Consider the following 27,140-nt stretch of genomic DNA (forward strand, 5'->3'; position numbering starts at 1 on the left):
TATACTTGAAATAACGTAACCTCAAAATTTTCACATATAAAGAGGCGCCCAAAGTATTCAAATTATGAAAATCACCAGCATCGAAAGCTGGAAATATTAAAATCCCAACCTCTTGATTTTATTTCAAAGCGGAGAGAGAATAGAGATATAAGCAGAACCGACGAAGTTTTCCAACCGGCAATCGTGTACCTTCGATTTTTTAAATTCAGAAGAGGAGAAATGGGTTGCGCGCGCAATCCAGTCATCGGCTGCTACTATCTTCACACGGACAGAGCCCTGTCATAGGATTGGACCACATTTCGTTAAAGATCTGGGATCCCTTGACGTCTCGCGCATGCTCGAATGTTTTTGCGTCGCTTCAAGACACTTCGAAATATGTTTTATTTACGTTTTAATACATCCTCATCCATAATAAGAAGGTATTAGTTTTATGAGAAAAGCGACCTTCGCGGATTTCATGAAACGTCCACGTTTTGAGGCCCCCTGAGTCAGAATATGAAGTTTTTCGTCGGTGCCTGTCTGCCGGCGTCGTCGTCGTCGTTATTGCTGTGGTTCCCTTTATATCAAATAAATTTCGAAAGGCTAGTCCCATTGGATTGTGCTTTGGCACACAGTTTTAGAGACCAAAAATAAAAACACTTTTTTTTTTATCAAAATTAAAAAAGTTAGAGCTTTTTCATAATTTTTAAGACCACTTTTTTCAAGATTTTAACATTATATAGAGAGCCATTTATAAAACACAAAAATATGAACAATTTGTCTCCGTGATTTTTTTATCAAATAAAAATGACCAAAGTTATAGTATTTTCAAAATTCAAAAAACCAAACGAAAATGGACATTTGAAACCAAACAAAACGTCATATGGGTAAAATTCAAGAAGAGAAAAACATTACTTTTTCAAGGCACTAAGAGATTATTTTAGTAACTTTGTGAAAATTGGTTTAAAAAAATTAATAAATTAATAATTAAATTCTCATCCATACTAATAAAAGTTAGAGCTTTTTAATAATTTTTAAGACCACTTTTTTACACATTTAACAATTCTATTGATAGCCATTTATAAAAAGCAAAAATAAGAACAATTTGCAATTTACAAAATTATCTTAATAACTGCATGAATTTTGTTAGAAAAACTAAAATTTCAAATTTTGATCGCAGAAAAACAAATGAAAAAGCAATAACTCTATTTCGTGGTCAAACAAAGCAAGATACGAAAAAAAACAAGACAACAAAAATTGTGCACCAAAATGTTACGAATATTTTTTTGACCGGAAGCGTAGCATTGATGTTTGTCGTAAAAGCTTACCTTGAAAATAAAAAAATTTAATTTTTTTGGAAAACGATGCAAGGTTATGAAAAAAATTAATAGAAAAAAGTTGTTGATCCAAAAAGGATCTACACGTTTGTTATCAATAAATGTTAGTCAAAACGAGATTTTCTTTTAATCATAAAAAACGAAATTTAAAAAAAATAAAAACAAGGCAATAAGAATAAATATGTTTTAATATCCACGAATATTATGAATTGTAATGATATACAATTATTAAAATGATACATGTTTTAGTGTAGCTGAAAAGTAAAATTTGTACATAATTTTACAATATCCGAATAAACAATCCCAGGCAAAAGGTATATAAAGTCTCTATTATATTTGATATAAAAGTGTTGACCATAATGTAGCAAAGTGCACATTTTGGATAAAATCAAGTACGAAGCACGAGATACGTAATGAGAATATGTTCGATAAAGACGAAAGAGCTTTCACAAGAAAGACTTCACTATTACAAAATTACAATTTTCGATCAGTTGACCTATAATTTGAAGAAGTATGTGCATAAATGTTGACGAAATACAAAAACCGAGCGCGTAGTGCGAGAACCAAACATTGCGTGCCCCAGGAGTACTCCAACTTGCTCTGTGAGTTCATCGTGTAAGGGGAACTTCTACTAAGAATAGCTTTTAAAAGTATTTTAATTACTCAACAGTACTAATAACAGCAATATAATAATGGAACCGAATGGGCCCGAAGGTGTTTGCAACTTTTTAATTGTTAAAATTTATGAAATAGTATCTTACTAACCTATATTTGTCGTCGGAGATGTGACCGAACATTCTTCTGTAATCAGTCGCTTGCACGCGTTTTTTTAAAGGCCGAATTGGACAAGGGGTTCGAGACGTGACCGATTATTAGTTTTCGGGTGTTAAATATGCCTTCATTGAGCCTTTAATAATAGCATAGATCTTACGCTGTTTGGACAAAGTGTTATTTCCAAGTTTACCCAACTAGCAAAAAACGGTGCGCGCAGTAATGCTTGCGGTGTAAATCCTAACTATCACTGCGAGTGGAGTAACTATAGCTGTTCTGCACATTACGGTCACGCTTTGGAACGGTTGAGGTGCGCCCGCAATGGTTGATGCGAGCGCAGCAACAGTTTCTGCTTCCCTCCCACTCACAAGTTCTGCGCGACGGCAGCGGACTTGGCAGTAACGGTAGCGGTTAACTCCTCTCCTAGTCTCCTTGTACATTACTCGTTTCCGCCTGATTTCTTAATAGATAGTAAGATAAGCAAGAGAAAATATTTTCAAGGCTTCAGAGTTGAGATCTTTAGAATTCCCTTTATATTCAAGGCAACATTCAGGCCAAGAAAGGATCTGCGTTCCCCCCGTTCTCCGGCTAATAGGACCATCTGCCACGCAGTTATGGGGCAGTCAAGATTGTGAGAAAAGAACGTTTAATAAATTTTCGCGAATCAAGTGTTGAACCAGGTGATGGAAAGAGTAAATAATTTAAAACAAAAAGTTTAAATTCCGTGTTTGTTTATGCAGCGTGCCAAAAAATGTACTCAAGAGAAAGATCGATTCGACAACAGCAAAACGTACAAAAATTGGAGAAAGTGTTTCACAGACATCGGTGACATCATCTTTTAGATCTGTTGCGCTGGTATTTGAGATAAAAAAAGATGTCTTTTTTGTGTTAAAAAAATTAGCGTAGAATATATTTATTGCAGAAACAGAAGAAAAGTATTAAAGAGCGAGATCAAGTTTTTGAAGTGATGAAATTCTCAGTAAAAGAAACCGTCATGTATTATCCTGAGTCAAAGTTTCGTCATCACTTTCAACTTCTTTCACTTTCATCAATAAAGGTGAATGAAGATGAAATGAAGTTAGAGTTTCAATGTCAGCTGATGTATTTTGGCCTTCATTTCGACTGAAAAAGTTGTTGTTATCACCGTTTTTATCAGTTTTGCAGCCAAAATGAAGGTGAAACGATATTTTGATCTCATCTTCATTTCAGCGTTTTTTACACGAGGAAACCTTTTGCTGCAATATCTGCTAAAAATCAGACTAGATTTCACTTTTTTCTAGTTCTCGATGGAGGGACATAGAAGAACTTTTGTAACGTTTACTACTTCGAGTGGTGACTAGTAAAGCACCAAGTAATGTATCATAGCCACTTATTGATTTCGGTAAAAGGAAATTCTACATTTCTTGCATTAATATCTGCAGAAGATTGAAATATTTGCAAAGGGCTATAGTGTCGTCGAGAGAGACCGGCATACTGATTTAGTAAGCGACTTAGTAAAAATTAGAACAGTCAGATTAGCAGACGAAAAAAAACCTAACCTGCGTCGCGTCGCGTTGTAGGTTAGAAATGACGTATCCTTTCCACAAGCAGACAACGTAAATGCAGACTTATTATGGGATTTTGAACTGTTTCGAACTATTATATTTATATAAATTAAATTGTACAGTACACATGAATATAGTTTATACATTATTATATACATCCCGCAATATTATATTACAAGCTGAAACAGAAAATTGTGATTAAAATATAAAGCTGATGGGAATCGAAAACGGGTCTCCAGCGCGGCAGCACGGGGATATTCCATCCTGCTAAATTAGATAATGAAATACAGAAATTTATCGCCCTTATAAAGTAAATTGAAGTTCCGTCGTCAGTTTCAACTTCTTTAAGCGTAATCGTTATTCCATGCAAGTTAAAATATTGAAGACCGTAGTTTCGACTGCTTTTACTTTCAACGCCGCAAACTGACAAAGTTGATCTTACTGATTTAACCTTCATTTTAACTTCAAACCATGTTATCCCATTTCACCTTCTCTTTTAACGTAATGATTGTTTTCAGGAGAGCTACTCAATTGTAATAAATTTAATTTTTAACGCACCCTTCACCCACCTGAGAAAAGGGCTGAAGTGGAGTAGATAAATGATAAAACTCAATGTACTTTTTAAAACGCAGACTTCTAATTTTGACTTCAGGTACGTGAGCAGTCATGAATTGATTCATTTCACAAATCGTTCTTTGCACCCATTTGTAATTTTTTTTTATCTGTCTGCTTCTAGCTTTTTTTATTTTCTTTTAATATATTTATGTTTTATGGTTTAAATTTTCAAATACAATACGTAACAATTTAGGAAATTATGAATATTCTCATGATTGCAGTTATTTTATACAAGTTCTTTTCGCATGCCATGACCAGTCAACAATGTCATTTTTTTCAAATGCATCGCCGTCTGGTGTGAATAAAAAACATTTTTTCGAATAAAATATTACTTATTTTTTAATGGAGAATCTGTATCTACAATAAAAAGCGTTGGTTTCAATTTTTAATTCTAAAGTAACTCCCTCCCATACTGCCCCGAGAGGGTGGGGTATAGAGTAAATTTTTGCGGATTTGATTCTCCCATTTGAAAATACAAAGTTTTCGTCACGAAAATTTCTTGTTTGGATGCGTATTTCTTAAAATTTTTTGATACCACAAGACGAAAAGAACACCCTATATAATATACCCTATATAATATGTTAAGTCAATACTTGTGTAAAAGTACTGAAAGTATGAAAATATTTATGCTTTTCTGAATTGTTAAGCATTGTATTTGAAAATTTAAGCAATAAACACATAAATATATAAACAAAGAATAAAAAGGACAACTAGAAACAGACAGATAAAAAACAAAATGTTTTAAAAGGGTGCAAAGCATGATTTGTGAAATGAATTAATTCATTGGCTGCCTAAATACCTGAAGTCAAAGTAAGAAGTCTGCGCTTAAAAAAGTATATTGAGCTTTCTAATTTATCTATACTCTACTTTAGCTCTTTTCTCGGGTATTTCATGCTTTTCAACATAGAAAATTTTTCTTCTCTGGATTACCATTTAAAAAAATTATTATTATTATTTTTAAACATTTTTATTAACTAGTACTTATTTTTTGCCTTCTATAACTTATAAGGTTCTTCTTCTCGGCAAAATAATAATTATTAGCATAGGAATTATATTTCGTGAGAAAAAGAACCAAATATAAATGCAAAAGACAAAATCGTAATTTTTTTAAGTACTAAAAAATAAAATGATGAATATAACTTTATGATGTTGAATGGGAACAATTTGTGTAAAAATATTATTCTTGAGGTGACAAGAAAGGACTGCCGAAATTCTATGTTCTATGTTCTTCTGGGTACATTTTTCAATAGTAATTTTTGTTAACAATTATGAACATTTTCGAATGACAAGATATTATTCTTCAGTTAAAAGGAAATGGTTTGCAAAAAGAATGTCTAGGTCCGCGAAATATTATTAATATTATTGTTCTGGGTTGAGAGAGTAACAGCCCCTGTCGCTTGGGTGTTCCCGTTGCGTCCCTTTTTAAGCCTTAAGCGTGACCCCATATCCCGCTCCATAGGAAAAGGACCGCAGCCACGCTGTGGGCTGATATTTCAGACTCATTAATGCAAGAACTGCCTGTGAGTATTACACATTTCCCCGTTATCGCAGGGCATTCACAAAGTAGACGTCTCATTATCCTTCCTGCACAGACCACAGAGGGACTTTCTTTAAGCCCTATCTTATATCTGTGGTACCGAAGGCTTACTGGCTCAGGTCCAGTAAAATTTTCTTTCACTGCTAGTTTTGCTAGCCTGTTCGATATCTTATTTCCCTTGATGCCGCTGTGTCCAGGGATCCAAAGCAGAGTGACTCGGTTGTCTGTCGCAAGCTTATTCAGTGCCTCAAAGCACTCCCATACTAGTAGTGACATGGCCTTTGTTCGATTCAGGGCCATTATAGCAGCCCTGCTGCCTAAGCAACTTAGGGTGTTTCTTTTATTACCATAATCCTCTGCCTTGTAGGCGCACTGAAGCATGACCATTATCTCTGGTTGTAGAACCCTGACGTAGGATCCCATCGCGATTGTAAAGCCCATTCCATTCCTTCTACGATATACACCGGCTCCTGCGTTTTTTTTGTTCCTGGAACCATCTGTAAACCAGTTGTATCCATCACTGAACATGTGTGACTCACCGTTCAAGCATTCCTCTTCCGTGGATAGGCTTACTCGATACTTCTTGTCGAAGAGATAGTGACGAGTGGACATTTTATCCCTGAGCATGCTCAGTGTCGGCGTCCTCGCGATGTCGATTGGTATTCACACTACAATCGAGATACTGCCATTCTTTACCATATTTATTGTCCAGCTCGTCTTCACAGCCACGCCCCTGATGGTGAGATGAAGGGGCTCCATGCCTATTAGTGCGCCCAAAGCCATAGTGGGTGTTGACTTCGAAGCACCAGTGATGCTTCTCAGAATCAATTCCCTGATCCTTTTCAGCCGAGACTTCACAGTAGACAGTGCGACCCTTCTTCACCAGGCCACCTCCTCATAGTTTCGCCTGGCTCGCAGGATCGCTATGTAGATCCACATAAGGGTTTCAGGTTTGCAGCCACAGCTTTTCCGTATGGCTCTCATACAGAGCCAAAGAGTCGCTACGAGCTTCTTGCACTTGTTTTCAACGTACGCGTTCTATGACAGCTTCTTATCCAGAATGACTCCTAGATATTTAGCTCGTTCTTTGATTTTCAGTTGTTGTCATGTCAGTTTCAATTTAATCGTGGTTGCTCACTTATACCTTCTGGTGAATACCACTTTGTCCGTCTTACTCGGATTGAATAATAGTCCAGTCTTATTACACCACAAATAAATTATGCTTAGCGCTTGCTGCATTCATCCAAAAAGCACATCCAGACGCAGGCCGCGCACGATAAGCAGTATATCGTTCGCATAGCCTATAACATGTGACCCTGACTCGTAAGCACATCAAGCAGTTCATCAAGCCAATAACCATATCGGGGGTGCCAAAATACGTCTCTGCGGACATCTCGAGTCAACGGTTCCACATAAAGTGGTATCGCCCTTAGTCATAGTTAGGTTCCTGATGGCCAACATGTGGCAGGTGCATTCAACGACTGTAAAAAGCACACCATGTGCGTTCATGGCCGCCCTGATTACCTCTCTAAAAGTGTAATTAAAGGCTCCTTCAATGTCCATAAAAGTTTCGATCACAAAGCCTTTCTGCTTCAGTTCTCCTTCGTTTAGTTTTACTGCTCTGCTTAGCGCCGTATCAGTCGCGTGACCAGTCCTTCAGACGTGCTGTTGCTTGTGAAGTGGCCTACTTGACAAGACCTTATCGCGGATATATCTGTACTCGAGACTATACTCTGTTTTTAGTCGAAAGGATGTAAGGCTAATGGGCTTTCGGAATGGAAACTACTTTCGCACCCCTCCGTACCGTCGGAACATAATCTCAGAAGCCCATTTAAAGAACACTGGATAAATGACATCCGGACCAGGAGACTTGTGCTACAAGTATGGAGATGTCTATGAAAATTGTTTATAACAATCAAAATTATTGCAGTTTATTTTTAGGTTAAAATTAATGGTGGATTTTCCATAACTTAACGACGAAATCAAGACATAAATGCATAAAAAATGCAGAAGATGCCAGTTATATCTATTAATTTGTTTTCGTGAAAATTTCAATGCATAATAGAGCAATATGAAGAATATAAAGACGATCATTTTTTGGCATGTTTTAACTTCAATAACAAAAATAACGAAATAGGTTCATCAGCTTTAATTTTTAAAAAGACTGTAATTCAAACACGGTTTATATACATCTACAACTTATTATACTCCCCATTTCACCTTTTTGTCACTTTTTCATTGTACACACGATATTTACATACAATATTTTATACAAGTCGTAAGCTCGTTCACAAAACGGGTGAAATATCTCCTACCCATGAAAAACCCACATTGCACTTTTTTCACTCAACACTAATTCCATTCTACTTCGTGAAAAATTCGTTGTATAGTATTGTTTTATTTTTAGAAAGTATTTTGAACTACTGACCTGGGTCTTAAATAATACCGAACTGATTAAAACCTTTAATTGACGTTAATTTCCGTAAAAATAGTACATTCATACCCGAAGATAAGGACACAAAAATTTACTCCAATCAGACCAGACATAAATTTTAATATCATACTGTGCTCTTCAGCAAAAATAAAATTGGTTTTCTTTCCAATATCTTATCAATACTATAAAGTTTGTTGTCGCATGAAAAATCGCATCACTGAAAAAATAGTTTTTCAAGGATTTTGAAAATTAAAATAATATTAGTGATTATGTAATTTCAAATAACAAGAATTACTTTCAATGAAAACAATTTTAACTGAGTGAAATCATTCATTTTATCCATTTTTTTCAAATTAGTTTTTTCTTACTTTATTTTTTTTAGAAATTTTTGAAAATGGTGCAATATTATTGAATTATGTTTTCTGTTTATGGTTCTAAAAGCACATTTTTCTATTGAAAAAATCGTTGGATCAATTACAAAAATTTCACCTTGAATTGCATTTTTTAGATTTGAAGATTATCTGATCTTATAGATTTTTAGGGAATGTTTTCTCTGAAAGAATAAGAAATGATTTATTATAATTTAAAAATTTTGATAATTAGTAAAAAGTGAGAGTAAAAATAAATTAAAAAAAGGTAAAGTAATTATTCGTCGTAAATTCTCTAGATACCTGATTTTTTTCCAGGACATTAAGTTCTAAAAGATCAAAAGAAATTATTTTAAAATCTTTAAAAAATACCATATGATATTTTCATTCCTATGAAGTGCAGTTTTTGATCATTTAAGGTCACTTTTCCGAAAGCTTACCTTAATTAAAAGAATAATTCGCTTCGCATGGTTCTTTCCTCAAAGTCAAGAAGAAGTTTTTTAGGTATCGATTGTGCCATAGAAAAAATGGTCGAGAAAATAACGTTTTAGTTTATACGGCACTTCTTATATTCGACAACTGATTCGATTTCCCTAGGAGTGTTTGGCGGAACGATATTAGTTTGAATGACATAAGAGTGACAGAGATGCTAATGAAATGCTCTTAGAGCCGCATTGTGCCTTCAGATGTACTTCATTCCCGCATTAGTTAGACAACTAGATAGTGTGTCCTAAATGCTCGGGGTGCATGACACGCTCTGCAGCTATCATCAGGAATGTTTCAAATAAAAATCTAGCGATGGTGATTCAAAGGAAAAAACGATAGATCATACGGCATCGACTGATCCTTCAGATTTCCAGCACATTTCTGTGAAAGATGCCGTGCATCCTCGTATCGAGGAGCTATGCGACAGAGTTTTTCTCCTATACTTACTTGATTCAGGCCTTCAGATGTGAGTACTTGAGATAGGTAATTTTTTATGAATTTTGCTCACCTCTGCTATTTAAGTTAAAGCCAAGATTTTGAGCAGTCTCCTCCGCTGCTTTGTACACAAAGAATCCTCTGTCCATTCGCATTTTCTGACCATTTTAAGAAGATGGTCTCATCAATTTGCGACTATAAGTAGTTTGCGCAGGATAAGCCTGTTGTTAAGTCATTCAAGGTTCAGTATTCCGCAACCCCCTTGACGGCACGATATGTAGAGTGGCCGAACAGAAGACTTATGGTGCATGATTTTATTGAATGTGCATAACCTTTCGTGACCCGACATCGAGGGATTTAACCGAGTCCTTCATCCATGCAACCACTCGAAGTAAATTGAGTATTACCAGGACGGCAAGCATGTTGGTTGCAGATTCTTTTTTTCTACCTGACAGTTTGGAAGATTGAATTTGTCGGATGAGGAGTTTGGATCTGCATCGAAGAGACATATATGTCACGTCCTAAATGTGCCTCTGTGAGACGCTCTTGTATGCGTAGGTATCTCCAGCGCCAAGTTGTCGTATAGTACTTCAATCGTCAGGCTCTCAGTCTTAAGGGATGCCATTAAGTTTTTCTCGAACTGAATAAACCTCAGTGCATTTTTCTAATCTTAACTCGATTTCAATCTCCCAAATATATTTCTTGACAATCCCTAGAGCTAGGTATAGTTCTCTTTATTTTTAGCATAAATCCCAAGACCGCCCATTTCCAGGTTTGCCAGAGAAGTACTATTTAGAATGCCGAAATATGAGAGATAGTGGGAATAATGTAATGCAAAAGAGAATATGGCTCATATTGTCGCCCTAAAAGATACCTCTCTGAAAGGTCACATTTTTAGTTGTTATACGATGTTTTTCAGATGAGATCTCTCTGTGCACCTCACGATGTGTTGATGAACCTCTTAGCTTTTCAGGAGATAGATTATAGGCCTTCGGGTAGTTGTATCAAAAGCTTTCGGATAGTCAATCTAGGCCTTATAGCAGTATTCGGTACGCCACTGACAAAGTCAGGGTACCTTGATCGGACTGAGCAAGACCTAGTTTCTGGTCAGACACCTGGGTGATTAGCCTGACCATTCCTTCCCTCACAGATCCTTTGTTGGAAAATATGAAAGAAATTTCCTAATTCTGCGATCCGCGATTGTAAAGTACTTTATTTGGATTCTACGTATTTTTCAAATTCCAATAATATGTAATTTGTTTATAAATCCTGAAAAATTGAGAAGTATTTGGTATTAAATAGAATATTCAGCTAAAGTTTCTTGATATTGAACTCCTTCAAGCTTTTAACATTTCTAGGCAAGTAATATATAATTGAAATCGGCCACATTCGTATATGCTGATTATGCTTTTTTTAAATAGCTAGTTGTAAAATTAAAATTTTTTAAAGTTCCTTACTCTAAACTGCCTATGAACAAAAGAACCCTGCTGAAATAAGCTCAGCGACACTAAGGTCCGCGCATAGAACGAAAAGCAGTAGAAAAAATTTAGGCGGGACAAGCCTGACCATACCTCAAAAGTGGAAAACAGGTTTACTAACTACTGCCCTACAATGATGCACAACTCAGCCCATACTGGTTTTGAGCCCATGGGGCGGTTCGCGGGCTCTCGAAGGCTCGTACGGGGAAGCGATCGTTTCGAAGTGGCGGACAGAAGGTTGCTAACACCGACTGGGGATAGCGTGCGGAGTAAGCCTACAGATCCCGCTCGCAGCCCACGATAGCCTGCTGACTCGCTTGCCGGCGAGCGAATCGTGCATCATCTATGCCAGCGATTGCCAAACTGCTACCTTGGGTAGGGTGACTACCCGGCGATAGGGGGATGCGACCCCGGGCCGGGTAGCTCGGTAGGCTCCAAGACAGGGTCCCCGCTGTGAGCATGGGGCTATTTTTTGGACCTAGCATGAATTTCTTTCATTGCTCGGAGATTGAGACCTGTTACAATAACTGAAGTTATGAAGGTATGATACAATTAAATTAAAATGAGCTGAATCAATTTCATGATATATATTTAGAAATATGCGAAAAAGTTCATAAAAATCGGTTAATATTTTCAATAAATTTGTCCAAGACAATACACTAGTGAATTACTTTGCAGCGTAACAAAAGTGCAATAACTTTTTAAGTTATTAACCGATTTCTGTCTATCTTTTTCTAATGTTCTCGTCATAGTTCAGAAAATATAACACGGCTTTGACTTGTTCAGTGTTTGATGACGGCTCCGCTGTTCGCATGCAAACTGTCGGTTCTTAACAGTGAAATTGCTGTCAGATTTTATATAGTCAATCACACAGTGAATGTGGAACGCATACTGTCTTGCACAGCTTATCTTTGTGCTGTGTTAATGCATTTGTCATTTGGTGTGATCGTCAGCCGTTCGGTTTGTTTTACGGCATGCATTCACGAAAGCTATCACTGCATTATAAACAGTACAACTGATAATCTAGAGGTCGAACTCTTGGGAACATTTACGCGAAACTCATCATTGGATGCCTGCCAGCGATTGATCTCAGCGTCGCCTCTCATTCTCTATAGCCGGCTTGTTCTGGCGAGTGTAAAGTAGGCGCTCCGCTTACATAATCATAAAAATAAGAGTGCCAATCTAAAGTCGACGCCTGCCATAAGCGCACGTGTTACACTTTTCAAATGAACATTAAATATGTGACCGTCCACGAAGAAAAGGACTTGATGCGTCAAGGCTGAATTTTACAGGACAGTCGATTTTAACAGAGTCCGCAAGTCAGTATTTGAGTAGTGGGGATGTGGCTACGAAAAGCACCCCCTCCAATTACCACTACACCTTCAGGCGCCTTATCCGTGAACTCTGGTTGCATCGGCTCGCGTCGGTTATACCATGGACATAGGAAACAATTGACTTGGCATGACATTGTGGGGTTGATGCGATGAGGGGGGAGGTCCGCCATCTTTTGATGTACCGCGGCAAACATGGCAGCGCCTACATGTTTATATTTACATGCACAGTTTGTCGGCAAAAATGCTCGTGGGCAAAATCAAATGGCACATCGTAAGATTGCGGCTCCCCCCAGTCATGAAATTCTCACCCCTCCCGTGGATTCAACCCCGCTCGCCCAAGTTAAGATGGCATGTCTAGTTCCGTGTTTCCTATGTCTATGGGTTATACCCAGTAGTGGTGAGTAGCGGGGCTGATTTTCGCAGGCCTCTCGTTTCGTTTGATGTTTTGTCTATTTTGATGTTATACAGTATGTGTTACAATTCTCTTCGATAATTATTCTTGTATATTTCCGACAGAATCGGTACGATAGAGACCTACATTATCCGTATGGCAAAGAGTTGGAAAATGATTAAAAATGATCCTAATCTCTAAATAGTTCACATACATAACATTTTTTATTAATCACAATATTTTTTTATCGTCCCTAAAAAAGAGTCCGGAAGCATCTGCTCTAATATTGTATAGCATCTCCAAATTCAGTTTAAAATTTTTTTTAATTTTTGCGGAAAAAAGGCCGAGGGAACTGAATCCTGTTTACCACACGACAAAGTATTACATGCCCTTAACCAGTTTTTTAACTAGGTTTTAAAGCAAACTGAACTCTTCGCCAAAGCTCTTTTTCAAAAAATCAATTTTGAATTTCAAATAATCGATGTTTTACTCTTTCCTTAAAAACTGAGTAAAATACGAGAAATAGTCAAGAAAGAAATTCGTTTCATAAAATAAATTCTAACAAAAGGATCTTTACGCATAAAATCTTAGTCAATTCTCAATGAAGATATAGTGGAAAACTAACGTTGAAATTGCATACTTGTATTACATAAAATGTCAGACAAAGGTATGTGAATAATTCTATATATAATTCTATATATAATTCTTAAGTCTGCATGTTATAATGCAAAAGTTGTCAGGGATTTAGCCAAAATGGCATTAGGGAACCCTCCCGAACTTTCAAGTGGTATTCCACAAACTCGTATGGAATTTTTCCAAGCAAATCTTGTACAAAAGTGCATCAAATTTTCAGCAGTATTACACAAACGTATTTAGGAAATTGTCCCTCCTCAATTTTTCGAAAAATTCCGGTTAGTTTGTGAAAAAGTCTGGAAGCCCTTAGAGGACTAAGATTCTGAGAAAAAATGTGCTATTGCCTTTAATTGAAATTTCATTATTTCAAAAAAGGCCCAGGTGAAGATTGATTTTCATCGAAATATAGTTGCGGGATATTGCAGAATTAAAATCAGAAAAAATGTGTAGTGATCACATCTTTGCGTTGAAGTAATTTAAACGAACCTTGATAAGATAATGTTCAGTCATCATCGTGCAAAACAATTTTGAAAGAGTAACAACTTTAATTTATGGACTATAAATAGAGCCATCCACTGAATAGCTTATAAATATACAATGTACTCACTGGAGCGAAATACTACTACAAATTTATCATTTACTGTTCCTGAAATTCTTAAAGAATCAACTTCTTCTCTTTAAAACAATGAGAGTCGTCGTTGGAACATTGCTCTTCACCTTCATAATTATTTGCTATTCTATGCGTAAGTATAATATAATTTATTAATCAATTTTTTATAAACTCGACGGTCGCTTACAAAATATTGGTCTGTTTCAAAAATGTAGTGACCCTAAATTGAAAAACTTTTTACAACACGCCTTTTAACATTTTTGTTTACTATTTGGTTAGAAACATTCTAATATTGAAAACTCATTCAAAATTTAAGTATTTAAAATTTTTAGGTTACAAAAAAAACTTTCAAATTTTAAAACTCTGTTCGAAATTTGAACCATTCAAAAATAAAATTCTTCCAAAATGATAAACGTCAAATTATAGTTAAAAATAAAATAATCTTTCAAAAAGAAGATTTTCGTTAAAATCGAAAGATAAACAGAAATATTTCAATTATTATCGATGCCGACATCGAGCATTTTTTAGGATTCGTGTAGGTTCTTGGTTTGTGTTCATAGTAAAATTTGTATCATAGCATTATCGAGAATGTAAATTTTTCAGTGGTACGTCAGGGGATTGTTTTTAACTCAAAAGAAACGTTTTTATCCCTACCAAACCTAAGAGCAAAGACTTCTTTATTTTCGATCTGTAAATAAATTTTTGACCTTGAACAATTATTGTTTAAGACATTTTTATACAAAATTTCGTTTATCCAATATCGAGGGCGTACAGTAATTATATTTTATGTTTTACTTACGTTTTTTAATAGATTCTGCATGCTGATTTCAAATCCGGATTGAAAATGTCAAACTTTAAAATGGCGAATCCAATATGGTAGATCATAAACGTAAAACTTAAACCAATTTCACTGCCAATTGTTAATCAGAATTAATTGAAAAGGGTTTAATTTTTACAGTGATGATACACGATATACGATTCGCCATTTTCACATAAAATATCACATCTGTACGCCCTTGGTATTCGACAAGCGATTTTTTTTACAAAAATTTTAACTTCAACATAGATTTTTAAGTTCAATTGTTATTGCGCCGTCTCTATATTCCTCTTACATTTATTAAGGATTCACCTTTAATTAAAAAAAAATTGCTATTACATAATGCCATATAATGTTAATCAAAGTTTCAAAGATAAAAGAGTTTTCGAATCTACGTCACATAATTATGAAATGAGTTTATTATTAAATTAAAACAAACACGTTGTCTTTTTTCGCTTAATTGGCATTTTTCCAAGTACGAATTTTCATCCTTACGCCCTGCTTCGTTTTCGACGTCAACCTTCATCCACGGACGGACTCGAATCTACTGACACTTCTGCCAAATCTACTCTAGAGACAATAAGTATGGATAAAAGAAATAAATCCCCGACAAAATGTATCCCTCTAGGTTATTCTTATCCAAAGTTCTACGATTTTAAGACAAAATTAAAAAAAGGCCATACTGCGCCCTAGTTATCTATCACTCCTTCGTAAATATACCATGTAACAACTAAATCTCTATTATCCTCTTACAGAATTCAGTTTACAATGGAAGATTCCGGATGATCATCTAGAGCGTCGAAATGATAGTCCCCCTCCATTGCCCTTAAATGGTGAGATCAGTCCTGTGCATCCAAATCCAGAACGTCAACTTGAAAATTATCAACGAGCTGGCCATTTGCCCCCACCTGATGATAGTCACGTTCTTCCAAATAGTCCGCCTAACGAAAATATTCCGCCTAACGCAAATATTCCACCTAACGCAAATATTTTATTCAATGAATATCTTCATAATCTGCCTTTTCGAACGAGTCGAGTTTTTCAAGGCACCGCCCCTCGACGCTTTCCTTCCTTCCCTAGATATTCTGCTCCAGAGCCTGGTCATGTCATTCCTACAAACCAACGACCTCCAGATGGTAATAACCATTAAATGCGAAAGAAATATTGTTGATAAACATTATGTCAAATTCGCAACCGATAAAAATCATGTACGCGTTACCTTTAAAAAGAAAATCGTAATTCACTAACAAATGTATGTACTTTGTTTCTACTCCACCATTTCACTTTCAGGGAAAATGCTGTTCCCATATAAATATTGTCTAAATAGAAGATAGTATCACCGTTTTTTACATTTTATGTATAATTTTCACAAATTTTGGCTAACACTTTTTGCATTATAACAGTCTATTAAAATTATGCACAAGGTAGAAAGGTAAGTTATAGAATTGAAATATAGTTATGAAATCTCAATCGTATAATTTTTTATTTTTATATGCTAAATTGTTTTGTTTCTATTTTAAACGTGCAAAAGAATCTGATTGTTGTACATTCTTAGAAATCGTAAAGTATGAAATTAAAATAATTGATAGTTGTATAATTTTGATCGAAATGCCTCTAAAATAAATTCAAACAATGAAAGATTAATAAGAATGAATTCTTACGTTCAAGCCTTGCAAATGAAATAATTTTAGAACTAGGCACTGATAATAAAGTGTTTTATATTTTGAATGTCCTTAAATATTCACCCAGAAAAATGATCTTATTAAATTTAAAAAAAAATTTTTTTGACTAAGTTGTTTTCATTCAACATAAAAATATTTGTATATTAAAAGAAAATTTATTTGATTTTCATTAAATTCCGTCACGTAATTTCTTTATTTAAATAAATTATTTGTTTAAATGAGTTGTTCAATTTAAAACGAAATTCTTTCGATTCAAAAAAGTTACTAAGAGAACAACACTCACAAAAATGTCTGGTTAAACCAACCAGAATTCTCGTTATATATGCCCTTACTATTTTTTCTGGTTAAAGTAACCAGAATTACGGTTAAATCAACCAGAAAAATTTCTTTAGCCAGTAATTTGAAATAAGCAAATTATGTTTTTGAATCAAAGAAAGATTTTCTTAATCCACATTACCAATGCCCCATGAGATTGAGCAGAACAAATCACTTGGATTATTTTACGTTAACGCGTCTTTCGGAACACGTGTTGTCAAATTTTTGCGAAGATGCGGAAGCGAGCGGCTCTTGGTAATAATTTAAATGGCTAACATGTGTGATGAAGAAGTGCGCGACATCCTTGCATTGTAAGAATTTGCAGGAAGCATAGCAGCTTTCTACCGTGTAAATAGATGCTTTTATACGGCACGACCTTACCTCGCTTTTATGTAAATTTTTTTACATATGTGCACAGTTTCGTCACAATTTATATTTTTACCTTAAATTTTCGTGAGGAATTGTAAATTAGGAAAGAATAAAATTCATTTACGCACAAGAAATATTAAAATAAACATTTTTCCTCAGGTGAACACATAGCCCATGCAAGTTTCTTGAAACTCGAGCTGTTGAATCCGATTATTGAAAAAATATTCTCATGCAAAGAGAAACCAAAATTTTTTGCTTGTATTTAATTAGAATTATTACAGTTTTAAATTGAATATAATTATTTGATTTGTGAGAAAGCTAATTTATTTATAATTCATTATTCGATTCAAAGAAAATCTACATTCATTTGAAAATAACCTGTTTTTTCAATCAAAATAGTTATTTCATTTCAAAAAATGTAAAGATCAAATAAAAAATTATATTTCTCTGATTTAAAGAAATTTTTTATTGAAACAATCAAATATCTCTTCAATTCAAATAAATATTCGGTTTCAAAGAACGAAATATTTCTTTAAACATAATTTTTAAAAATTAACAGAGAAACTTCTTTAAATCAAACAAATGTTTCTTTGGCTGTATATAAATGCTGGAATTTCTTTAATTTGAAGAAAGTTTCTTTGATTCAACCAAACTTTTCATGTATAGAAATCTTTTTTCTATTATTAAAAAAAAATATTTAATATTTAATACAATATCTTAAAATTGTTTAAAATATATTTAAAGATTTGAGAAAATGAATAATACTAATTTGAAAAATATGTTATTGAAAAATTTCATGAATTAATAGTAATTCTAAATTAAGTGTAAAAATTAAAAGAATTGAAGCTTTTAAAACCTGCGCATGCGGATCGCTTCGCTCGCAAGTTTGAGCGCGCCTATGGCGCGCGTCGTTGGTTCTCGCGCTTCGCGCTCGATTGTACATTTATCCCGCGCTTCACGCTCGATTATGTATTTACCTCGCGGTACGCGCTCGGTCTTTATATTTTCGCACATTCTTGTGCAAACATTTTAAAATTAAAACTCAAAACATCCACCACTGTAATTTTGTTATTGTGAATTCTCTTTCAAAAAAAGCTTAGCTCAAGAGTTTGAGCGTACCTACGGCACGCGGCTGATCGCAATCACACTCCGCGCTTCGTCTTTGCATTTCTTCCGGATTTGGGCCCAGACCTTTTAAAATTGTATTCTAAGCTACTCTGAAACGCGTATCATTTCAATAAATGTATATCATTACAATTCATAGTATGCATAAAAATTGAATCATACTAATTCTTATTTCCTTGTTTTTATACAACTGTTGTTTGGTAATTTAAGTTCATAACTTGTTTCGGTTTTTCAAACAAATTTTATATTTTTATTTAGAAAGTTATTTTTTACGACTGAAGCAAAAACTACGTGTCCTATCAAAAATTATAGCTCTTCTTTGGATGAACAAGTTTCGTCTCATTTTTTTCGTGGCTTGTATCGAAAAGTGATTCATTATAAATTTGTAGTTCTTTCCAGGGCACGTAATTTGAGCTTTCTCGTTTTTTTCTTATCTTGCATAGTTTGACCAAAAAATGGAATTTTTGGATTTTTCATTATTTTTGGTACGATAAAATTTGGAATATTAAACTTTTCAACCAAATAAAAAAAGTTGTTATCATAGTCCTGTAGGGCTTTCAAAAAGCAAAGTTATTTTCTCCGGACTTTTTTCATATCACGCGTTGTTTGTCTTAAAATGTTCATTTTAGTTGTTTTTTTTAAATTTTGAAAATGCTCTAACTCTGATAATTTTCTTTTTATAGAAAAAAGTCATGGGGATAAATTGTTTTAGTTTCTGAGTACTATGAACAACTGTACATAGAATCTATAAATCTTAAAAAAATATGGTTTCAAAAATTTTTGTTACGTTCAAATTTGGAATTTTCAACTTTTCGGACAAATTAAAAAAGTCGTTATCATAATCTTGTAGGGCTTTCAAAAAGCAAAGTTTTATTTCTTCTGACTTTTTTCATATCATGCGTTGTTTGGCTTACAATGTTCATTTTAGTTTGTTTTTTTGGATTTTGAAAATGCTCTAACTCTGATAATTTTCTTTTATAGGAAAAAGTCGGAAGGATAATTTATTTAATTTTTGAAGTACTATGAACAACTGTGCATAGAATTTTTACATCTTGAAAAAATGTGGTTTTCAAATTTTGTGTAGGATCAAATTTTGAATTTTCAACTGTATGACCAAATTGAAAAAGTTATTATCATAAGCTTGTAGGGCTTTCAAAAAGCAACGTTTTTCTTCTCCAGACTTTTTTTCGTAACATGCGTTGTTTGGCTTAAATTGTTCATTTTAGTTTGCTTTTTTGAATTTTGAAAATGCTATAACTCCTTTAATTTTTCGAAAAAAGTCAATGGGATAAATTGTTAAATTTTTTAAATACTATGAATAACCGTACAGAGAATTTTTGAATTTAAAAAAAGTGGTCTCAAAAGTATTTAAAATGTCCCCACTTTTTGAATTTTCATTCAAAATGGCTGGCTAATGAACTTGACCTTTAGTTTAGGACACTAAACAAGTGTACCAAAGACCAATCCAGTAGATTAATTTTTTCAAAAGTTATTGTGTTTAAAGACAGACAGACATACAGACAATCTCTACGCTTAGCGTTTTCCAAATAGGATTTTGTAACGTGCTTCATTTTATCGTACAGTTACAAAATTTACTACCGATGGAAGTGTTCAGCCTAAGAAAAACACCCGTACAACAACAGTTACTGGAGAAAATAATTAAATTGCTGTATTAGCTGCAGTGGCCAATAATCCTCACGTTAGTTCACGAGAAATTTCTCGTCATTCTGGAATGTCTGAGAGCAGTGTTTGGAAAATTTAGGCATATAATAAATTTCATCTGTATCATGTCTCTTTACATCAAGAACTTCATGGCGTTGATTTTGAAAATTGGGTAGCTTTTTGTCAGTGGGCACGTGAACAAATACAACAAAATCCCAACTTTTTTCGTTATGTATAATTCCCTGACGAGTCGTCTTTTATGAACCATTAAATAGTTAATCGACACAAGATGCACTACGTGAGTATTGAAAATCCACAGTGGCTTCGTGATGTCGAACACTAGCGTCCATTGACTGTCAACGTATGGCGTGGAATAATTGGAAAGAAACTGATCGGTCCCTAAATTATCAAAGGCAGCTTAAATGGTCCCAAATATCAAGACATTTTGGAAAATGAACTGCCAATATTGCTTGAAGACTTTAGCTTAGAAATACGGAAGAACATGATGGTTGTCCGGTACACTATTCGGCGGTAGCACGAGAAGTTCTTGATCGTGATTTCAATGGTCGGTGGATTGGTAGAGGCGGTACGATAAATTGGCCTACAAGATCGCCCGATCTTACTTCACCAGATTTCTTTTTGTGGGGCTATCTGACAGATAAAATGTACAAAGAAAAACCAACAACACGCGAGAATATGATAATTCATGTGAATTACGGATTAAAAAGTGCATTGAAGCCAAAGGTCATCATTTTAAGCACTTACTTCAATGAAACGATGATTCCCTGTGTACCTCGAATCCTGAGAGGCGAGGGGACTCACGTTAATCAAGCACCCCGAAGGGAACAGAAAACTTCTACGTCCACGTCCTTGTTCTTGGGTTACGCTAAAAGCAGTAGTTTGTTTTAAGACTAATTTCGAGTATTGCAGAATCGTAAGCATACATTCTCAGTAACAGTAAAATGAAGAAAAATTGAATTTCGTCGATTACAGCGCCATCTATCGCGAAATTAAAAAATGGTTTAGATGAATCATACGCATTTTTATCGAAAGAATCCAAATATGCAATGAAAAATGGGGATTCCCAATTAAGATTTAGAACTTGCCTCCACCCCCACCCTCAAGGGGTGGTGTGGGGGGACCGATTTTATCATCAGTGTATGAACTCCTCAGAGTGATTAAATTTTGATTCATAACATTTTTTCATAGAGTGCCTATTTTTCGAGACATTTGAAAGTTTCAAGTTAAAAAAATCACCCTGTATATAGAAGAAGAAAGGAATGGTGAAGCCGTGGTGGGATAAGAAATGTAAAAAGGATGAAAAGAAAGGTTAAATGGAAGTACAGGAAGTAAACAGAAGTAACTGCGAAGAGGGAGATTCATTTCTTCACCAGATACACGGAAGAGCGATGAGGGGATCAGAAGAACAAGGGAGGTAGATGGAGAGGAGCTGAATGAAGAGGAGATAAAGACGAAGATAAGGAAGCACACGAAAGGCATGGGAGAAGCTAAGGGGGATAGTGAAACGAGTATGGAGGGAGAGGGATTCCCGAAAGGAGGGAGGGAGGGTTCGATCGTACGACTGTATCAAAAAGGGGATGAGACAGGCAGAAAAATTATAAAGAGATCACGCAGAGGAATCTAGCGTATAAAGTATAAGCGATGGATTTGCTGCTAAAAGGGATACCGGATTGTAAGCGTTTTTTGTAGATCTAAAAGGCGCATTTCTGTCGCTGGATAGGGTTAGGTTGATAGAGGCGTTTTAAGAGAGGGGAGTGTAGAAAGGCCTTATCAAGAGGATAAGGGAGGCCTATGAAGAGACGTAAGATTGGGACAAGGGTATCTGATTAGCCCAACGCCTTTTGCAATTTTAATCGCAGATATGGAAAGTAAGCTAGCCGCCGGAGTGGTAGGAGGAGTTAGAGTAGGAGGAATTAGGGTAGGAGGAGTTAGGATATGGTCACTCGCATATGAAGATGACATAGTGCTGCTAAAAAAGAGCGAGGAGGCTTTATAAGATATGATGAAAAAGTTAAGAAGATACTTATATAAAAATAGGTGAAAGTTAAATGCGGAGAAGTCTCAGGTTACGGTATTCAGGAAAAGAGGAGAAAGAGATAAGGGAGGGGAGTGGAAGTAGATTGACGGTCCCTCTGAATGAGGCTATAGAAACGGGTATTCACCAGAAGGTTTAAGAGGGGAACCACGAGTACATTGAAATTAGCTGAATAAAAACTGGAAATCAAACGGCAAGCCAAATATCTAGGAGTCATTCTAGTTAAGAAGCTGTCATGGAACGAGCACCTGGAAAACAAGTAATAGAAGCCAATAGCGACTCTACGGCTCTGTAGGAGAGCTGTAGGGAAAAGCTGGCACTTGAAATCTGAGACACTTATGTGGATTTACACAGTGATCTTGCCACTCAGGCTAACCTATGCGACGGTAGTCTGGTGGTGTAGGATCAAACTGTCCACTGTGAAGTCTGGAATGGAAAGAATCAGAGGACTGCTTCTGAGAGGTGATAATGGTGTTTTAAAGTCGACACCCACGATGGCCCTAGGGGTACTAGTAAAGTTGAGCCCCTCCATCTCACCATTAAGGCCGTTGCTGCAAAGGCGGCCTGGAGATCAAATATGGTAACCGATAGTAGTACCTCGACAGTAGTGTAAGTACCAATCGACATCGTGAGGAGGCCGACACTGAGCATGCTCAGAGACAAAATGTCCATTAATCGCTACCACTTCAAAAAAAAAAGTATCGAGTTTGTCTATCCACGAAAGAGGAATGGTCTTGCGGTGAGGAACATTCTCCGTGTCATGGTGATAACTGGTTTACAGATGGCCAACCTGCTCAAGCAGCAGGGCTGCTATAATGGCCCTGAATCGAACAAAGCCCATGTCACTACTAGTATGAGAGTGCTTTAAGGCACTGAATAAGCTAGCGACAGAAAATCGAATTACACTGCTATAGATTCCTGGATGCAGCGGCCTCAACAGCAATGAGATTTCGGACAGGCTAGCAAAATTAGCAGCAAAAGAAAATTTCACTAGACACGAGCCACTTGAAGGCATTTCCAGTAGGTTAGTCACTGAAGCAATATGCAGTTGGCAGACCAAGGAACATAAGAATGAGTAGGCTTTGGTCTCTGATTACAGACAGGCTAAAAAACTTTTGGGCTCAAAGCTAGACTCTAATTGAGCAAAGGAAATACTCAAACTCGGGAGGAACGTTGTCAAAGTCCTAGCAGAAATGTTTATAGGACACGGAGACCTCGAGTATTATAGATATGAGATAGGGCTTGAAGAAAATCCCGTTAGTTGTATGTGTAAAAGGGATAATAAGAAGCTACTGATATCCTTTGTGACTGCCCCGCTTCAATGAGTAACATATGTCAGCCAACAACGTGGCTGCGGTTCTCTCTGCGGTGAAGAGGGATATGGGGTCACGCTTAGGCTCAAAACGGGACGCAACGAAATCCGGGGTTCAATCCCTGAGCCGGTACCTCTGGACATTTTTCTATGTACATTTACCGAGGTTCTAGTGGTTCGGAACCCATCTTAAGCTGTAGGTCCCCCCATTGTCTACTTGATTGCAACTTAGTCCGTCAATGATAGGGTAAAAACCAGGCTTTGCCCAATATATCGAGTCACACTGCTCTCATCAGATCAATTGATTGCATTATGAAAATGCGCCCGTTACTGAAAACAATTGAAAACTGTTGAAAACAATTAATTTTTTGTTCATAATAATAAATTAATAATAACCCTACCGAAGGTTTTCCGCGTTGATGTAGCGGTAGGGTTTGAGCTCTTCTTTCATGACTTTGACGGCAATGTTGGCGGTAGCATTGCTACTGACAGGGTTTCCTATGTCAAATAGGATGATAATGAATAGGAGAGGGACTAAGTAAAACACCAAAACCCATCAATGAAAAATGGTCAGGCAGATCTCGATAATAAAACAGCTAACCAGCAAGAACATCTGCGACAAACAGTGAGCCGTAGAAAATCAACTGTGCCTGCTGAGGATGCTTCGGCAATGAACACCAGTTACAGAAAGCCGCGTCAAACGGTCAAGCAGGAGCAATTGATGTTCTTCCTCAACCCATTAATGATCCAATACTACCACTTCCTCCAGAGGTGGATGACCTTATATAACCATAGGCAGAAGCAGAGGTTCAGCAACCAAAAAAACGACGAAAATGGACATACCATATGAACAAAGATGTTATGCGCCTTTATTTTTTGGCAGAGAGATGTGGGCAAAGTGTGAGGAAAGAACATCATAGACTCATTTTACTTAAATACCCAGAGCTAGCCACAAAAAATAAATGAGCAGAATCTGGCAGATGAAAAACGCTCAATATCTGTGAACAGACTGCTTTCGGCTGTTGAAATAGCTGCTATCAAAATGGAAGTCAAACGGCAGCTTCCTATTGATGAGCTTGCCTTGGAAGATGTGGATAACGAAGACTTGATTGATGCTGAAGGCATAGGTGCTAGGGATAATGAATATCATGCACCGGATCCATTAGAACCACATCCGGATATTACTACCGATGATGTGAATAGGGAAATCTCAGAAAAACGACAGCACTTGGAAAGGAATTTTGGTCACGCTTCACTAGAGTTCACATATGTAGACCCAAAACTAAGTCATTCTCTGCCCAAAATGAACATCACAAATGATCTACGTGCACTAAAAGCACGTCTGGACAGCAAGGATTTACCTACGTATTGAAACGTAGCACAAACTGCGTTAGAGGTGCAAACTCTTGTGTACTGTGCAGATGTGGCAACCGTTAGAACGTTGGGCCGGAAGACTAGAACTGTAAATGCAGCTTTTGTCCCAGCAATGGATCGAGATCCACCATGGAAGATCAGGTCTGATATGGATGTCAGCAAAGTAAGGTGCAAATTGGGTCAATTAACTCAATATAAAAAAGGAAATAGAACCAGAACGCTGATGAACCCTGTTACTAAAATCATCCACCCTCGACACATCGAGACATTAACACTAGCAATATTGGATGAAATTTTAGACTCTCAACGACAGAGACTTGATGTTCTCACTCCTAGACTGCGTCGGTGCAAGACAAGTAATGCACGAAGGCAACAAAATAAAAACTTTCAGACAGATGAAAGAAGGTTCTATCGTGAACTGAGAGTAAAGCCAAATAACCACCAAGGCACCGAATTCCCTCTACTGGAAGATATGACTAACTACTGGTCGGGTGTTGGGGAAAAATGAACAGATGCAATTTGGACACTACGTGGTTCAAATTAGACGAAGCAAGGGCAAGCAATAGCCCTGAAATGCATCTGACAGACATCACAGCTTTGGATGTTTCAGCGATCTTGAAAAGGGCAAGTCATTGGAAAGCTCCACGTCCGGACATGGAGCACAACTTCTGGTACAAGTACCTGACGAGTGTGAATCTTACGTTAGCAAAGTGTTTTCAGAAGATCGTTGAACACCCAGATCTGATTCCAGGTTTTATGCTCCAAGGTACTATGTATATGATAACAAAAAAACCAGACGCTCAAAATCCATCTGACTTTCGACCGATAGCCTGTCTTCCAGCAATTTTTAAATGTTTTACAGCTATCATTGTAGATAAGGTATATTCTCATTGTGACGAGAATGACATTCTTACAGTAGAACAAAAAGGATGTTGTAAAAAGTCACGAGGCTGTAAGGATCTAGTCACTATAGACGCTGTTGCTATGCTTCAAGCTCGTAAGCATCAAAGGAACTTACACATGCCATACGTTGACTAGAAGCAAGCGTTTCCTTCCGAGCCGTACGACTATTTGCTTAAAGTCTTAAAACTTAAAAAAATCTGCCCACGCATTATTGACTTTCTAAGCCACGCGATGAGGCTCTGGGGTAAAAGAATCAAGTATTTTGATCATGGACAACCAAGGATAACTAGATCAATACGCTTTACGACGGGTATATTTCAAGGAGACTCCTGCAACGCACTATGGTTCTGTTTAGCGTTGAATCCATTGAGCAAAACACTAAACTCTAAATAAACTCTCACTAAATAATGAGGATGGTCATCAAGTGACCCATCTTCTTTACATGGATGGCCTGAAGCTATACGCTAGTTCAGGCAAGAAACTGAAGCAAGTGATCGATATCACAAAGTAGTTTTCCAATGATATCCACATGGAGTTCGGACTAGATAAATGTAGAACAGTTTATTTAATCAGAGGGAAATTAGGGACCGCAGAGCTGAAGCACAAGTTCGAAAATGACATCGAGGCAATGGCTGCATGCGAATAATATAAATGTCTGGGTATTCTTGAATCTAAGGGTATCCAAAATCCGATAGTTAAGACAAGTCTAACGACTGCCTTCACTACGAGACTCAGATTAATTATGACGAGTTTTCTCAACTCGGAAAAAAAAATCAGGGCGATCAACACATATGCCATCCCTGTCCTCACGTACTCCTTCGGGCTCATAAAATGGTCTAACATCGACCTTCAAAAGTTAAACAGAATTGTTCGCGTAGAAATGACGAAGCACCGAATGCACCACAACAATGTAGCGATTGAAAGGGTAGTTCTACCACGGCATATAGTGGGTAGGGGCATTGTAGATGTCAAAAAACTGTGTGAGTCACAAGTTACACAGTTGAAGGACTATTTTAACAGCAAACGAAAGCTTGCGCTTTACAGCTCCATCTCCAAAGTGGATCTTGACTACACGACCTTTAATTTGTCCTCAGATGGGGCCTTGAATATCAGGGCAGAAACCATAGAGGAAGTATAAATACAATGGAGGCAGAAAGCCATCCATGGCGAGCACCCCAACACGTTAGATCAAAGTGAAGTGGATAGTGAGGCATCTCATATTTGGCTAAGAAAGGGTGTTCTGTATCCAGAGACGGAAGGATTCGTCATTGCAATACAGGACAAGGTTGTCAGCACCAGGAATTATCGGAAACGCGTGTTACATTAATATGTGGTTGACCGGTGCCGATTACGTGGAGATACCAACGAATCCATCAAGCACATTATTCATGGCTGTCGCGTAATGGCTCAGAGAGAATATACGCACACGTATAATGATGTAGTGGGCATTATACATTAACAACTTGCCCTAAACCTAGGACTCTTAATAGAATGGATTCCCTTGTATAGATACATTCCAAAGCCCGTTTTAGAAAGCGAAGACTACATCTTATATTGGGATGTTACTATCCAA

The 27,140-nt window shown here is 36.4% G+C and overlaps 1 protein-coding gene across 2 annotated transcripts in view; it reads right to left on the reverse strand.

Moving 5' to 3' along the window:
* Positions 1 to 27,140, reverse strand: part of LOC117180897 (homogentisate 1,2-dioxygenase) — a 235,894-nt gene that overhangs the window by 163,624 nt on the left and 45,130 nt on the right. Inside the window, exon 9 of one of the 2 annotated variants that reach the window (XM_033373498.1) lies at positions 338 to 556. The exons of the other annotated variant lie outside the window; for it this stretch is intronic. Coding sequence (XP_033229389.1) covers positions 489 to 556 — 68 coding nt within the window. The 3' untranslated portion in view covers positions 338 to 488. Of the gene's footprint in view, positions 1 to 337; positions 557 to 27,140 lie in introns of those variants that run through there. 2 annotated transcript variants of the gene reach the window in all.

This window comes from Belonocnema kinseyi, chromosome 9 (genome assembly GCF_010883055.1).
Source record: "Belonocnema kinseyi isolate 2016_QV_RU_SX_M_011 chromosome 9, B_treatae_v1, whole genome shotgun sequence".
NCBI classification, from domain to species: Eukaryota; Metazoa; Arthropoda; class Insecta; order Hymenoptera; family Cynipidae; genus Belonocnema; species Belonocnema kinseyi.